The sequence below is a fragment of the Macaca mulatta genome, chromosome 5, assembly GCF_049350105.2.
Source record: "Macaca mulatta isolate MMU2019108-1 chromosome 5, T2T-MMU8v2.0, whole genome shotgun sequence".
Classification (NCBI taxonomy): domain Eukaryota; kingdom Metazoa; phylum Chordata; class Mammalia; order Primates; family Cercopithecidae; genus Macaca; species Macaca mulatta.
The window spans coordinates 61,739,895-61,756,591 of NC_133410.1; the positions used below are offsets into that span (position 1 = coordinate 61,739,895).

The window sequence follows — 16,697 nt, forward strand, 5'->3', positions numbered from 1 at the left end:
ATACCACAAGGCTATGGTAACTGAAACAGCATGGTACTAGTACGAAAACAGACACATAGACCAATGCAACAGAATAGAGAATCCAGAAACAAGACCACACACCTACAAATATCTAACCTTCAACAAAACTGACAAAAACAACGGGCAAGTAATGGGGAAAGGATTCCCTATTTTATAAATGGTGCTGCGATAAACAGCTAGCCATGTGCAGAAGACTGAAACCAGACCCCTTCCTTATACCATGTACAAAAATTAACTCAAGATGGATTAAGGACTTAAAGGTAAAACCCAAAACTATGAAAACTCTGGAAGACAACTAGGCAATACCATTCTGGACATAGGAACAGGCAAAAAATTCACTAGGAAGACACCAACAGCAATCACAACAAATGCAAAAATTTACAAAGAGAATCTATTAATAATTAAACTAAAGAGTTTCCACATGACAAAAGAAAATATCAACAGAGTAAATAGACAACCTACATAGTGAGAGAAAATTTTTGCAAACTTTGCATTTCACTAAGGTCTAATATCCAGCATCTAAAAGAAACTTAAACAAATTTTCAAAAAATAAACAATCCGATTAAAAAGTGAGCAAAGAAAGGATATGAACAGATATTTTTCAAAAGAAGACATACATGTGGCCAACAAACATATGAAAAAAAGCTCAACATCACGGATTATTAGAGAAATGCAAATAAAAAACAATGGGATATCACCCCACACCAGTCAGAGTAGCTACTATTAAAAGTCAAAAAATAACAGATGTTGGTGAAATCATGGAGAAAAATAAACACTTTTACACTGTTGGTGGGAATGTAAATGAGTTCAACCATTCTGGAGGACAATGTGGCAATGCCTCAAAGACCTAAAGACAGAACTACCATTCAACCCAGCAGTCCCAATACTAGGTATATACCCAGAGGAATATAAATTGTTCTGTTTTAAAGACACATATATGTGTATGTTCATTGCAGCACTATTCACGATAGCAAAGACATGGAATCAGTCTAAATACCCATCAATGGTAGATGAATTAAACAAATATGGTACATATACACCATGGAATACTATGTAGCCATAAGAAAGAATGAGTTCATTGAAGGAATATGGATGGAGCTGGAGGCCATTATCTGCAGCAAACTAATGCAGGAACAGAAAACCAAATACTACATGGTCTTACTTATAAGTGGGAGCTAATGATGAGATAGAGGGGAACAACATGCCCTGGGGCCTATTGGAGGGTAGAAGGAGTAAGGACGAAGAGACTCAGGAAAAGAAACCCAATGGGTACTAGGCTTAATACCTGGGTGACAAAATAATCTGTACAACAAACCCCCATGACACAAGTTTACCTATGTAATAAACTTGTACATGTACCCCTGAGTTAAAAATAGAAGTTTAATTTAAAAAATACTTGCCTGAGAGTGATAACAATAATTTTTATAAATTTGTACACCTTTTTTTTGTCTGGCATGGTGTCTTGATAATGTAACTGATATGGACGTGAGGCAAGGAAATACTATTTAGAAAAGGGCAGAGTCCCTGGCAACGGCTCCACCCTCAAGCTTGGACCTTGTGGCTCTAAGTGAGAACATGCAATCCTGTTTTCCCACCTGAATGTTGCCTTTTTCAAAACCACCCTGCCCTGCCACGCCCCCCATCCTATACCCATAAAAATCCCAGGTTCCACTGACAGAGCAGCAGGTGGTGCGGCAGAGGAGAGAAGACAAGAAGCATCTGAACATTGAAAAGAAAAGCAGCTGGACATTGGAGACTATGGCTGGAGAGGAGTTCAGCTGGAGACCATCGATCATCTTTCCATTCCATCCCTGTTCCAGCTCTCTATCCTGCTGACAGCCACTTCCACTGCTCAGTAAAATTCTCCACATTTGCCACCCTTCAATTCATTCATGCGACCTGGTTCTTCCTGGATGCCAGACAGGAACTCAGGTACCCAGAGGGCAGGTGCCAAATGCTGTCACCTTGACCCTCCACTGAGCTGGTTAACACTTAGCTGTCTGCTCTCTGGACTTCCAGGGGTCGCAGGCAACTGCTAGACACAGTCGTGGGGGCTGGTACAGGATTAGTTCCTGCTGGCACCCAAAAGCACTTGCCCTAGCTCCTGCACCCGCTCACCTGCATGCTCCCCCTCCCACAAGGGGCTTGAGAGTTGCAGGTGGAGTAAGGGAGCCGTCCCTTCACCAGTGCCGCGAAGGGGTCAAGGGAATGGTCCTTTCATCACATCCTCGACAACATTTTTTTTAATGATAAACATCACAAAAAAGCAGATCTAGGCAGTATGTGACTGACAGAACTGGTGCTCTGAACTCTCCCTGAGTCCCACTCCAGAGAAAGGAAGGAAACAGGAAAACTCTTAAGAGAAATCTCTTTTCCTATCTTTCAGTAAATTGATGCTGAATGCTATAAAAATGTATGAACTTTGTTATAGCTCATGCTGTTCTAAATATATTTGATATTCTTTTGATGTTCTTTTTTATTACATAGATTTGGAATGTGAATATTGTGAGCACTGCTCTTTAATGAACACAACAGATACTTATTAAGCTGGTATTGTGTACAAAAAGTGTATTGGAAGCTGGAGATACATTTTTCCTGCACTTCAGGAGCATGTAAGGCAGTGCTAAACTGGGAGTAAAGGAACCGCCCCTTCACCAGTCCCGTGAAGGGGTCAAAGGAACGGTCCTTTCATCACATCCTCAACAGAAATTTTTAAAATGATAAACATCGCAAAAACTCAGATCTGCGTAGTAAGGTAAAGTACTTCTGTGGGCCCAGAAGTACTATAGGGTGCTACCCTAAGCTTTACAATGTAAACTTACTTATATTGCACACATAAACTACCACTTTTTGAAAATCATTAAGATTGTTGCAGCTTCTCTCAAAAACTGTTGGAAATCTCTCTAGCTAACCACATGAGGGCCTAAATTTCTACTTACGTTAGATTGAAGATATTACATTAACTCAAATCAGATGTATCAGTTCTTTGGACCTTACAGTTCATAGTGACAGTTCTATCATCTTATATGTGCCCTGAATTTTATTAAGAAAATTCAAAGGCTTCAGGTAAGACATACTAAATCTTATTTTCTCATGACCTCCAGTGAATACTCCATAAAAATAGCAGCCTCCACTTTCTGTTTCTATTATATCACTTTTACTTTCCTCCAGAATCCTTCTCATTCTCTAATTATATCACTATTTGTTTATTGTCCGTCTACTCCTTCAGAATATAATAAACAAAAGAATGAGCAGCCCTGCCAATGGCTGCCGAAATATGGGACAAATATTTCATATTATCTTCGAACTGCACAAAAGTCAACATACCTGCTATAATATTGTCCAGCAGTGTTATAGGCATGCAGAATATGCCAACTAGTAAATCACTTATGGCCAGGTTTAAGATGAAGAGATTAGTGACTGTGTGCATATGTTTGTTTCTCATTACAATAAAGCAAACCACGGTATTTCCCACCATGCACAAAAAGAAGATCAGAAAGTAGGAAATAATGAAGATTGCTGCCACTCGAGGCTGGTGAAGATAGTAGTTCACATAGGTAATATTAATATCTGAGTGCAGATGATCCTTTGTGTCATTGACACTCCAGATGAGATGCCAGTTTCCTGAAGAGTTTGTGTCCCATTTCTCCTTCATGATGAACCTTAATAAAGAAGAGACAGAAAAGAAAAACATAATTACGAACCAGTAAAGCAAAAATTCTGTGCCTGAGTTTAAGAGGAACACTTGTAAAATGCCATGGAAGTTTTATGGTCTTTCTATAATAATCTATAAGTTTTACATAAAACGGAATTATAAATAAGGCACTCAAATTATTAGGATTTTAACCAAGAGCATTTGAAAATTCCAATTTGTGCCAAATAAAATATTATTCTATTTTATTTCTAATACACTCTATATTTTGCTTCTTTCAGCATGCGCTCTATCCATTTCCCTTGCCTTCCAAAACTCTCCTTGCCTCTACCTCCAGGTATCATATTCTGTCAAGACCCACTTATTAATTTAAAGCTGACCCACATGCCTCTAGCTTTCCTGATAATCCGAACAAGATACGATGTCTACATCTTTGAAACCCCTAAAGAAATAAGCTTCTTGTTTTTGCTCTGACTCAATTAATTTAATAATATTTTGTGTGTGTGTGTGTGTGTGTGTGTGTGTGTGTGTGTATATATATATATAATTTTTTTTTTTGCAGGGGTTTCACTCTGTCACCTGGACTGGAGTGGCACCATCTCAGGTCACTGTAGCCTTGATCTCCCAGGTTCAAGTGATCCTTCTGCCTCAGCCCCCCAAGTAGCTGAGACCACAGGTGTGTGCCATCATGACCAGCTAATTTTTGTGTTTCTAATAGAGATGGAGTTTTGCCGTGTTGCCCAGTCTGGTCTTGAACTCCTGAGTTCAAGTGATCCACCCACCTCAGCCTCCCAAAATGCTAGGATTATAGGCACGAGCCACCTCGCCTGACCTAAATGTTATTTTTATATAGTTCTCTATGCAGACACAGCCACCATATTGTGAGTCTCTTAATATAGGGCTAGGTTACTTGTCTCGGTTTCATTTAGCATAATTCTATTCACACACAATGTATCAAGAAATTATGTAGAATCTGTATGTCTTTTTTTTTTTCTTTTTTCTTTTTTCTTTTTTTTTTTTTTTTTTTTTTTTTTTGAGGCAGAGTCTTGCTCTGTCTCCCAGGCTGGAGTGCGGTGGCGCGATCTCAGTTCACTGAAAGCTCCGCCTCCCGGGTTCACATCATTCTCCCGCCTCAGCCTCCCAAGTAGCTGGGACACAGGCGCCTGCCACCACGCCCGGCTAATTTTTTTGTATTTTTAGTAGAGACGGGGTTTCACCGTGTTAGCCAGGATAGTCTCGATCTCCTGACCTCGTGATCCACCCACCTTGGTCTCCCAAAGTGCTGGGATTACAGGAGTGAGCAACCGCACCAAGCCTGTATGGCTTAATGTAGACAGCTTAATCAATCCTGCATGTCAGAGGTCCCCACAACCACTCCTAGGTATGGTGATTCACTAGAAAGACTCACAGGACCCAGCATATAATGCATTCACAGATAATATTTATCAAAGTGAAGGATGCAAAGCAAAATCAGGAATGGAAAAGGTACATGGGGTGAAGACTGCAGGAAATTAGGTATAAGCCCCATGCATCTAATCTCAGTGGAGTCACACAGAACATGCCTAATTCCTCCAGTAACAGAAAACACGTGTAAAGTGTTGTCAACCAGAGAAGCTCACTAGAGACTCAACACCCAGGGTTTTTCTGGGAGAATGATCAAGTGGGGCTCTTCTTCCTAGCATATATCAAAATTCCAGACTCCTAGACAGAAAGTAGATATTCCGCATAAACCATGTTGTTTGTACAAACACTTTGTACTATGTTTGTACAAACATAGTGAGCCACTCATCATTTAAGTAAACCTATGTTCAAGTCTTGAACATTCTTATTAATTTTCTGTCTCATCAATCTGTCTAATATTGACAGTGGGGTGTTAAAGTCTCCCACTACTATTGCATGGGAGTCTAAATCTCTTTGTATGTGTCTAAGAACTTGTTTTATGAATCTAGGTGCTCCTGTATTGGGTGCATATAAATTTAAGACATTAGCTCTTCTTGTTGCATTGATCCCTTTACCATTATGTAATTTTTTTCTTTTCTTTTTTTTTTTTATCTTTGTTGGTTTAAAGTCTGTTTTATCAGAAACTAGGATTGCAACCCCTGCTTTTTATTATTATTATTATTATTATTTGCTTTCCATTTTCTTGGTAAATATTCTTCCATCCTTTTATTTTGAGTCTATGTGTTTCTTTGCAAGTGAGATGGGTCTCCTGAATACAGCACACCAATGGGTTTTGACTTTTTATCCAATTTGCCAGTATGTGTCTTTTACTTGGGGCATTTAGCCCATTTACATTTGAGGTTAATATTGTTATGTGTGAATTTTATCCTCTCATTATGATGCTAGCTGGTTATTTTGCCTGTTGGTTGATGCAGTTGCTTCATAGTGTTGATGATCTTTACAATTTGGTATGTTTTTGCAGTGGCTGGTACTGGTTTTTCCTTTTCATGTTTAGTGCTTCCTTCAGGAGCTCTTGTAAGGCAGGACTGGTGGTGATAAAATCTCTCAGCATTTGCTTGTCTGTAAAGGATTTTATTTCTGCTTCACTTATGAAGCTTAGTTTGGCTAGATATGAAATTCTGGGTTGAAATTTCCTTTCTTTAAGAATGTTGAATATTGGCCCCTACTCTCTTCTGGCTTGTAGGGTTTCTGCAGAGTGATTGGCTGTTAGTCTGATTGACTTCCCTTTGTGGGTAATGCAACCTTTTTCTCTGGCTGCCCTTAACATTTTTTCCTTCATTTCAACTTTAGTGAATCTGATGATTATGTGTCTTGGAGTTCCTCTTCTCAAGGAGTATCTTAGTGGTGTTCTCTGTATTTCCTGAATTTGAATGTCAGCCTTTCTTGCTAGGTTAGGGAAATTCTCCTGAATAATATCCTGAAAAGTGTTTTCCTGCTTGGTTCTATTCTCCCTGTCACTTTCAGGTACACCAATCAAATGCAAGTTTGGTCTTTGTCTTTTCACATAGTCCCATACTTCTTGGAGGCTTTGTTTGTTCCTTTTCATTCTTTTTTCTCTAATCTTGTCTTCATGCCTTATTTCATTAAATTGATCATCCGTCTCTTATATCCTTTCTTCCGCTTGATTGATTTCACTATTGATACTTGTTTATGCATCATGAAGTTCTTGTGCTGTGTTTTTCAGCTCCACCAGGTCATTTATGTTCTTCTCTAAGCTGTTTATTCTAGTTAGCAATGCCTCTAACCTTTTTTTCAAGGTTCTTAGCTTCCTTGCATTGAATTAGAACATGCTCCTTTTGTTTGGAAGAGTTTGTTATTACCCGCCTTCTGAAGCCTACTTCTGTTAATTTGTTGGACTCATTCCCCATCCAGTTTTGTTCCTTTGCTGGTGAGGAGTTGTGATCCTTTGGAGGAGAAGAGGCATTCTGGTTTTTGGAATTTTTGTGCTGGATTCTCCTCATCTTCATGTATTTATCTACCTTTGGTCTTTGATGTTGGTGACCTAGGGATGGGGTTTTGGTGTGGACATCCTTTTTGTTGATGTTGTTGCTATTCCTTTCTGTTTGTTAGTTTTCCTTGTAACAGTCAGGCCCCTCTGCTGCAGGTCTACCTAGAGTTTGTTGGAGGTTCACTCCACACCCTGTTTGCCTGGGTATCACCAGCAGAGGCTGCAGAACAGCAAAGATTACTGCCTGTTCCTTCCTCTGGAAGTTTCGTCCCAGAGGGGCACCCACAAGATGCCAGCCGGAGTTCTCCTGTTTGAGGTGTCTGTCAACCCTTGCTGGGAGGTATCTCCCAGTCATGGAGCACAGGGGTCAGGGACCCACTTGAGGAGGCAGTCTGTCCCTTAGCAGAGCTGGAGCACTGTGCTGGGAGATCTGCTGCTCTCTTCAGAGCCAGCAGGCAGGAATGTTTAAGTTTGCTGAAGCTGCACCAACAGCTGCCTCTTCCCCCAGGTGCCCTGTCCCAGGGAGATTTTATCTATAAACCCCTGATTGGGCTGCTGCCTTTCTTTCAGAGATGCCCTGCCCAGAGAGGAGGAATCTAGAGAGGCAATCTGGCTACTGTGGCTTTGCTGAGCTGCAGTTGGCTCCACCTAATTTGAACTTCCTGGAGGCTTTGTTTATACTATAAGGGGAAAACTGCCTACTCAAACTTCCCCCCACCAAGCTCGAGCCTCTCAGGTCTACTTCAGGCTACTGTGCTGGCAGTGAGAATTTCAAGCCAGTGGATCTTAGCTTGCTGGGATCCTTGGGGGTGGAACCTTCTGAGTCAGACCACTTGGCTCCCTGGCTTCTGCCCTCTTTCCAGGGGAGTGAAGGGTTCTGTCTCACTGGGGTTCCAGGTGCCACTGGGGTATGAAAAAAAAAAAAAAAACTCCTGCAGCTAGCTCGGTGTCTGCCCAAATGATCCCCCAGTTTTGTGCTTGAAACCCAGGGCCCTAGTGGCATAAGTACCTGAGGGAATCTCCTGGTCTGCAGGTTGCAAAGATCATGGGAAAAGCGTGGTATCTGGACCAGAATGCACCATTCCTTAAGGCACAATTTCTCAAGGCTTCCCTTGGCTAGGGGAGGGATTTCCCAAACCCCTTGCACTTCCCAGGTGGGGTGATGCCCCACCCTTCTTTGGCTCACCATCTGTGGGACGCCCCCAATGTCTAACCAGTCCCAATGAGACGCAATGGGTACCACTGTTGTAAATGCAGAAATCACCTGCCTTCTGTGTTGATCTCACTGGGAGCTATGGACCAGAGCTGTTCCTGTTCGGCCATCTTGCCAGCCACATTCAGAGTTTTCAATGCTTATTTCAATAGTTTAGTAAGGCAGCTTCTCCATGTATTAAATTGTTATATTGCATTTAATAGTATTATGAGTAATTACAGTGTGTATATAACTACAAAGCTTCTCAAAAAGTTTCCAAATTATTGTTATCTGCTGAGTCAGTACATATGTGAGACCAACTCCTTATCCCTTTGACAGGAATAACTATGTACAACATATTTAGATCCCAGTAATTTTGCTCATATCCTTGCAGACATGCTCCATCATCTATTGGAAATTTTGGTACAAAAATATTCAAATCCAACCCAATATTTTTGTTTTCTTATAGGTGCTATGCATTTTTATGTATTGTATAGAAGAGATTTTTTAATCCTCAAATTTGTTTAGCTATATTAGCATATGTTTTTCCTATTGATTTTTTTTTTCTGAAAGAAAACAAACCCTGTTAAATTCCCATCTCAGCACTTCCTTTATGTCAGAAGTCATTAACTCTTCCACTGTTATATTCTCTACCATGGATACCTATTTTCCATATGTTGATATGCTATATCTTATCTTTCAAAAATTACTGGTTTATAAAAATATTTATTTTTCTGTTGAAGATTTTTGCTGCCTTTACCAACCACATTTCCATTTTGTTATGCCATTTTATACTGTATTATAAAGTATATTTTGTGAGAGTAGAGATCAGTTCACAGTTGAATTCTGAGTACCTAAAAGCATGGTTGAACCAATAATTGGTGCTCAATAAGTATTTGTTAAATGCATTAATTAATCTCATCATATAATTTTTGTTTCATAGATTGTAGTTCTTTTCTTTTGTAATTTCTTGATTGTTAAGCATTTGCTGTCTCAAATTTTCTTCTATTAAAGGTATGTGCATGTCTTCTTGTAATAACATAGGGTTTAAAAACATTAGGCTCTGGAGTCTCATTGCCTGCACTCAAATCCCACATCTTGTTTTCTATTGAAATTTCCTGGAAGATAGATGCATGATTAATAACTGCATGACTTTGCGTAAATTATTTAATCTCTTTGTGCTTCAGACTCCTTATCAAAAAAGTAAAAATAATAATTATACAAACTTCATAGTGTTGTTGTTAGGTTTTAATCAAATAATTGTAGTTAAAATTTATTGTATGCTTACCATATGTCAGACTCAGTGCTAAGCATTTTTATATGCATTGGTTTATTATAGTCTTATGGTAGGACAGTCAAATAGGAAACTGAAGCAATGGCCAAATTAACTAATCTGCTAAAGGTCACACCATCAGTAAAAAGCAGAGGTGGGATTTTATTCTGTGCAGCTCTGCTCCAGAGCACATATTTTCAACTTTATAATATAATTTATATAAAGCACATAAAAGGGTACATAATTCAGAGTAAGAACTCCATGAACATTTGCTATGATTTTCCTTTCCTTCCTCCATATGTTTTTCACTTTCCCCGTTCCCCCTTCCTTCCTTTGTTCCTTTCTTCCTCCCTTTTGGTTTTAAAAAATTTTTTAATATATCTCAGTTTACTTTTTTGTTACCTTACTCATATTGCGTTTAGGACTAGTGCTACCAGGACACAAACAAAGAATGTGTGGTGTGCTTTTTGTTTGTTCCTTTTATATTTGTTAATGTTAACATCATTCCTTCAGAAAGTGATCTCAAGGACTGGGTACCAAAATTGTTTACATTTTCTTTCGTTATCGGATTCCTGAAGCTGGTGGAAAAGGGCCAGAATCACATGGACATTCCATCAGGGAAATAGTTCACTGTACTCTTTCTTGGAAGTGAGGGGAAAATCTTTTGTTCATTCATTCATTGATTGACTTAACAAATATTGACTGTGTTGACAATGTGCTAGGTACTGTTCTAAGATCTGGGGAATACAACAATGAAGCAGACCATGTCGCAGCTTTCATGGTAATGAGGAATACAGATACTGGGGTTCTGGAGCGAGCTTACAGTGAGAGCCAATTGTGCACATCTCTGCCCAAACGCACATTCAGTAATGTTATGGTTGCTGCTTGAAGTTGACTGTGATTGATAGATTTACACCACGAGAAATGGCAACCTCTAAAGATGAAACCTCTTCATTTTTAAAAATTGATTATTAAATATGTATTCATATGCCAACAGATTAAACCAAAGCATCAAAAACAGAAAATAAATGCAAAAATAAGGATAATTAGGAAAATTAAAAAGAAAAGGAATTAACTGACTACTGTAAGGAATAATTGGAAGGACAGCCGAGAAAGGAATGAGGCCAATAGACCCAAGTTCAGGCAAGCTGATTTATCGTGAGTCCTGCCAGGCTACCTCTTGACAAAAGCAGAGGAGGCAGCCCCGCTTACAGGATATAGCAAGGTTTTATAGGGCATAGAACTGGGTCGGGGTGAAGGAAAAAGAAAAGGGTGGGGGATCCTTTGTGCCAGGTGTCTTGCTGCTTCCTGGAGATGTTTTTCTTGCCAGTTCTATCGAGTAAGGTAGTTTTCTTGACCACATCCTGGAAAAGCTGGCCTCTGGTCAGACAGTTACAGGCGGGTTTGGGATACGAGGTTTTACTTTTGGTCTACAGGAGGGGGAAACGGTTCAGTTGGGTGGACCCTAACAACTACAACTTAGCTGAAAAGAAGATACAACACAAACAAGAGAAGTACAGTAAATGAGGGAATGTAGAAGACCAGAGTGACAGTATAATATAAAATTATAAATATGCCTGAACAAAAGATTTAATCAAACTAATGCCCATAAAAGAAATAAGTCCATTGATTAAATGACTGTTATGCTTTTACGCCTCAAGTGAACTGTTTATAGGTTTCCCTCTTAATTTTGTAGTGTCAGTGAAGTATTTTTCTTCTAGTTTTTTATTTCAAAAGTAATATTTTTTTTCTTTTTTAACTTCAACTTTTATTTTAGGTTTGGGCTATGTGTGCAGATTTGTTGCGTGGGTACGTTGTATGATGGTGAGATTCAGGATATGAATGATCCCATCACCCTGATAGTGAGCATAGTCACTACAATAGGTAGTTTTTCACCCTTTATCCCCTTCCTTCCCTCCCCATCTAGTAGTCCCCGGTGTCCATTGTCCCCATCTTTATATCCATGTGTAGTCAAATTTAAGTTCACTAGCTTTCTTACTATGATAAAATTATGAAAGAAAGCAGATTATAATTAAATAATCACCTTAACAGTGGAATTCTACTTAATAGTATAATAAATTTCAAATAAAATCTAAAAATATATAAACAAGCATATTCACACAGCTTGTTACAGAAAAAAATTTCTTTAGTACAAACATTAAAGTTTGATATTTGCATGCAATCTATGCAATAGTTTCAAAACAATAAGCATATGCAGTGGAAAATATATTGCTAGGTATATCCTACTCTGGCATCCTTTCCTTCTTATTTTTAAAAATGTACAAATTAATGTGTAAAAATGATTAATTATGTGTGTATTAGAATTACTATTTCATTGCCCATACAAACCAAGATATATTAATATTGTACCAAACTAGAATGATCAATTTTAATGATTTGTGTGAAAGCAGGAACCACTTTAATGCAACAATACCTTTTGTGAAGTCTAAATTAAAAGTTCTAAAGAAAATAGTGAAGACTATAAAAAACAATCTGTAGATACATTGGAAAACAAAAGAAGAGTGTTCTTAAAGGCTCAGAACACAGAAGGCTGTTAAGGTTGAATAAGGAGAAACAAAACTGCAGGAAATTCTAGGTTAAAACGCATCCAAGAAAGAACTTTCATGAAAATGGAGGGTTTAGAGATGGCTCCAAGATCAGAGTTACAATATACAGAAATAGGAGACAACCCAGGGGAGTTATTTGAGGTAAACTGGGAAGCTGATTTTGGATCAGATGAACCCTACAGTATCCACTACACCTCTACCGATAAGACCAAGGACACACATGCTCAGAAGATTTGGTCCTAAGACCTTGTTTAGACGCACTTATTCCCATGCTTTCCCAGTCACAGCAAACATGTTTCTAATAATCAAAACTCACATCCTTCACACTGGCAAAAATTTAAAAGATTAATTATATGTGATGTTGACTGACAACAGATGCAGGGAAACAAATATTTTCATACAGTGTTAGGGATGAAATGATAAGGCTTACTGAAAGTGAATTTGGGAATGCCAGTCAAATTAAAATGTGCATTATGTTCCACTTGACCTTTTCATTTCTACAAATATAATTTATTGAAATAAATACATCCATGATTAAAAAGCCATGAAAGCATTATATTCATTGTAATTTTGTCATAGGAAAAGTTTAGAAACAACATATTTGGTCATAAACAGACAAAAATTTAAGTGAATTATAGCAATATTAATAATCAAATGTGCTATGTGATAACATCTTAATAATGGCAAAATATATCTAATGCTTGACCTATACCAGTTTCTGTTATAAAGTTTACCCCTATTAATTCACTTAATCCTCTGAGCAAATACTATGATTATCACTATTTCCATTTTTAGGTGAAGAAACTGGGGAAAAAGCAAGTAACTGGCCCAAGGTCATCAGCAGGGAAGTAGCAAGGTCAAGATTTAAAGTCAGATAGTCTGACTTCAGAGGCTTTATGGTATCCTCTGTGCTATAATAAAATAAAGCCATTATAATCAATAGGAAGAGTCTAATTATTCTGACACATAATGTTCTATAACATGTTCATGTCAAAAGCAAAACTCTAATAGAAAAATATATATTAGTAGTGGTGACTTCTGGAGTCATGACTAGATTGTGTTGTAAGGTAATGAAAAACCTTTCACGTTTTACTACTTTTTATTGCTTGAATCTTTTTACAGCATAAATATATTCATATGGTACTCAAATAATTAATATAAACAAACAACAGGATCTATACATTATTTACATTTGCCAAATCCTAAGAAAACTTTTGAAAGCCACATGCTTAGAAAGCTTCATATTTTCACATAACAGACAGAAGTTAGACCCCATTCGATAATTTAAGAGATTACTATCTACATATAAGTATATGTGATTATCTACATGTGAATTCTTATAGGGTACCAATCAACAATTTAAAATAACACATTTTTAATTATAAAATTATATAATGGTGATTACTTGCCCTTGAATCGTAGTAGTGACATAGTGACAGGAAACAAGCATGAGGGGAAGCTTCTGGGCAGCTGGAATAGGGATATTTCTTGATTTGGGTGCTGGTTACAAGAATATATTCAGTTTTTAAAAATTCAATGAATTTTATATTTATGCACACTTTTTTCAACAGGAAGGAGTTAAAGCTGCTGACTGGCTATTCATTTCTGACCCTGGGAGAAAAGCAGAGGGCAAGTGACCCAATATTATCTCCTTGTCAACATGATAACTGAACCTCTGGGCAAATGGTCTATTCATATTTCTAGAGAAGTCTTTATGAAAAGTTCTTAACAGAATGTCCTTGGTAAAGGATTGCCTGAAGAAAACATTAATAAATTAAGAACCTAAGGATTTATAATACTGGCATTCCTAGAAAATGTCCCTTAAACTGAGGTATAAGATGGCAATATTTTATAAACTAAATATTCCTCCTGCTGTGTGAGGCAACCAAGCAAAACTCCACCAGGAGACCTCATCTTCTATTTGAACCGGAGACTACATCTCAAACATGGAAAGTGCCAGGGAACTGGTTGACTCGCGGATAACCCCCCAGGGTTGTCTGCTGGTATTCTTGAAATTATTAGTATATTTCAGAACTGGTAAAGCTTTTGAACCATGTTTCTTTGCCAGTCTGAGACTTTGTGTGAGGACAGATTGGCAGTGCAAGAAGAACTATGCTTTAATCTCATAAATCTTAATGGGTTGGGTCAGTTTTAGCAATAAAACATATATAAAAAATATAGTGAAGATCTAATTACAAGTTGAGCCCTACCCATTTATGATAGGACACAGCAAATCTTTGATGCAATGGAATGTGAAGGAAGTACACTTAGATATGAGGGAAATGGCTAAGTGGATTGATAAAGGGTGGCTGGAAGAGGGGAAGATAGAACAATTTCTAGTCCCTGGCTAGTGCTAGTGGTGCTGATAAAGTAAGATCTTTAAGTTTCCTTCAAGCAAAGAACAATAAAATCTATGTATTGCTTATAATTACCAAATCCTAAGAAAAAAAATTCCAAATCCTACTGTTCTTTGCTGTGAGACTTTTGTTTCCCGTCATGGAAGACCTACTTGTATTTCCATGACTACTTGGAATGATGTCCCACTTCTTTACAAAGTAGGATAAACAAGGCCACTGATTACTCAAAAAATACACAAATAACTGGAGGATAAAATCAGGTGACTACTAAATCCCAAGGATATTCTGTGCAAATTTTCAAATGTTGTACATAAAAATACCAGCAGAAGCTAGGTAAATCATTATTTGCAGGGTTTCTTCAACTGTCTAGGAAATCTCACTAACTATAGAGCTATGTAAGTTGAAGGCCAATCCCCAGTGGCTGAAAACTTCTGTAAGCAGGTATTTTCACATTGTATAATAATTAATCTATATAACTGGTAAAAATAGAAGCATAGCAACCCTCTCCTGAGAGAGGTAATTTCCCTATCCACTCACTCACAAGTGTATATTGTCTCCTCATGCTCCAGGCATGGTATGCGTGACCAACCCAAAGTTGTCTATTTGATGATCAGAAAGACACAATCAATTTAACATTTCTGGCACAGATAATGAAAGATGTCCTACTTTGGAGAGCTTCTGTCTCCTGTTCTCCTTATTTGTCTTGGATGATGTCAGAAACATTCATATAGGGGTCAAACAGCACAGCCAAAGTTCACTCAGAAATTAGAAATGGGATGTTAAAAAACATACTTTGGGAAGTGGGCAAGGTCACAGAAGGGAATCACCGCATACAGGACCAGTGTATTAGTTTGTTCTCACACTGCTAATAAAGACAAATTTGAGACTTGGCAATTTATACGGGAAAGAGGTTTAATTGACTGACAGTTCAGCATGGCTGAGAAGACTTCAGGAAACTTACAATCATGGCAAAAAGGGAAGCAAACCTGTCTTTCTTCACATGGCAGCAGCAAGGAGAAGTGCTGAGCAAAAAGGGAAAGGTCCCTTATAAAACCATCAGATCTCATGAGAACTCCCTATCATGAGTACAACAGCATGGGAGTAACGGCCCCTGTGATTCAATTATCTCCCACTGGGCACCTCCCACAACTCATGAGGACTATAGAAACTACAACTCAAGATGAGATTTGGGTGAGGACACAGTCAAACCATATCAAGCAGGTAGCTTCACTGACTATAGAGCCAATCAAATAAAGCCCTCAGCAGACTTTTCCAGCTTCATTGCTGCATGTTCTGTGTCTCATGAATTGCTTCCCATTGAAGCAAAGTAAGTTGTCTGGTTCACTGATGAGAGTTTCTGGATTATGTCACTTGTTTGGAAAACAACAACAGTATACCCTGCAGATGGGGAAAGCTTAATGGAAGAAGACAAGGGCACACCTGAACATTGGACAGAGATGAAAGCAGTTCAAAGATTCTTCACTTACAGCAAATGGCCTTGTTGCTGTTGTCAAGGGAATGGGAACACGTTAAAAACAAAACAAAACAAAACAACAAAAATATTTCTGTGGGAGTTTAAAGAAGAATTCAAGTGCACCATGTACATAATTACCAGAAATAACTAGTTGTTGACTCAGAAGAGATTTGGAATGAGGCAGATTCTTTACTTAGATTTCCAGGATTATTATCTGCTTCTTGAAGTGAGCGGGCACTGGATTCTCAGGCCATGCACTGAAGGGCTAATGAGATAAGAAACTGCACCCCACAGTCAGTCAACAGACAAAATCATTTAAAAATGTTTGTGGAAATCCTACTATTTCTCACAACATGGATGAATGTGCAAGACATTACCACTAAGTGAAATAAACCAGTAACAGGATGACAAATACTACATGATTCCACTCATATGAGGTATGAAAAACTCTTAGAAGCAGAAAATAGAATGGTAGTTACCAAAAGTTAAAAGGAGGGGAAAATGGGAGTTCTTCAATTAGAATAAAGTTTCAGTTATGCAAAATAAGTAAGTTCAAGAATAACACAGTTGGACATCTCTCTCAGATCTGGGTGCTAACTAATGGCCAATATTGAAAGAAAATCCTTGGACTTCTTTTGTCTGAAAAAGGAATATTGGCTTCTTAGTAATCTGTAATCTAAAGAATAGAAGAGACACATTGCCTTGATTGACACTGTAAGTTTTACCAATGTATGGTGTGTCAAACCCTACGT

At 38.1% G+C, this 16,697-nt stretch overlaps 1 protein-coding gene across 2 annotated transcripts in view; it reads right to left on the reverse strand.

The window, feature by feature from the left end:
• NPFFR2 (neuropeptide FF receptor 2) overlaps positions 1 to 16,697 on the reverse strand; it is a 120,307-nt gene that overhangs the window by 14,582 nt on the left and 89,028 nt on the right. For both annotated transcript variants that reach the window (XM_028848513.2, XM_015138555.3), the window contains exon 2: positions 3,349 to 3,683. In XM_028848513.2, the coding sequence (XP_028704346.2) occupies positions 3,349 to 3,676 (328 nt within the window). In that variant the 5' untranslated portion in view covers positions 3,677 to 3,683. The remainder of the gene's footprint in view (positions 1 to 3,348; positions 3,684 to 16,697) is intronic.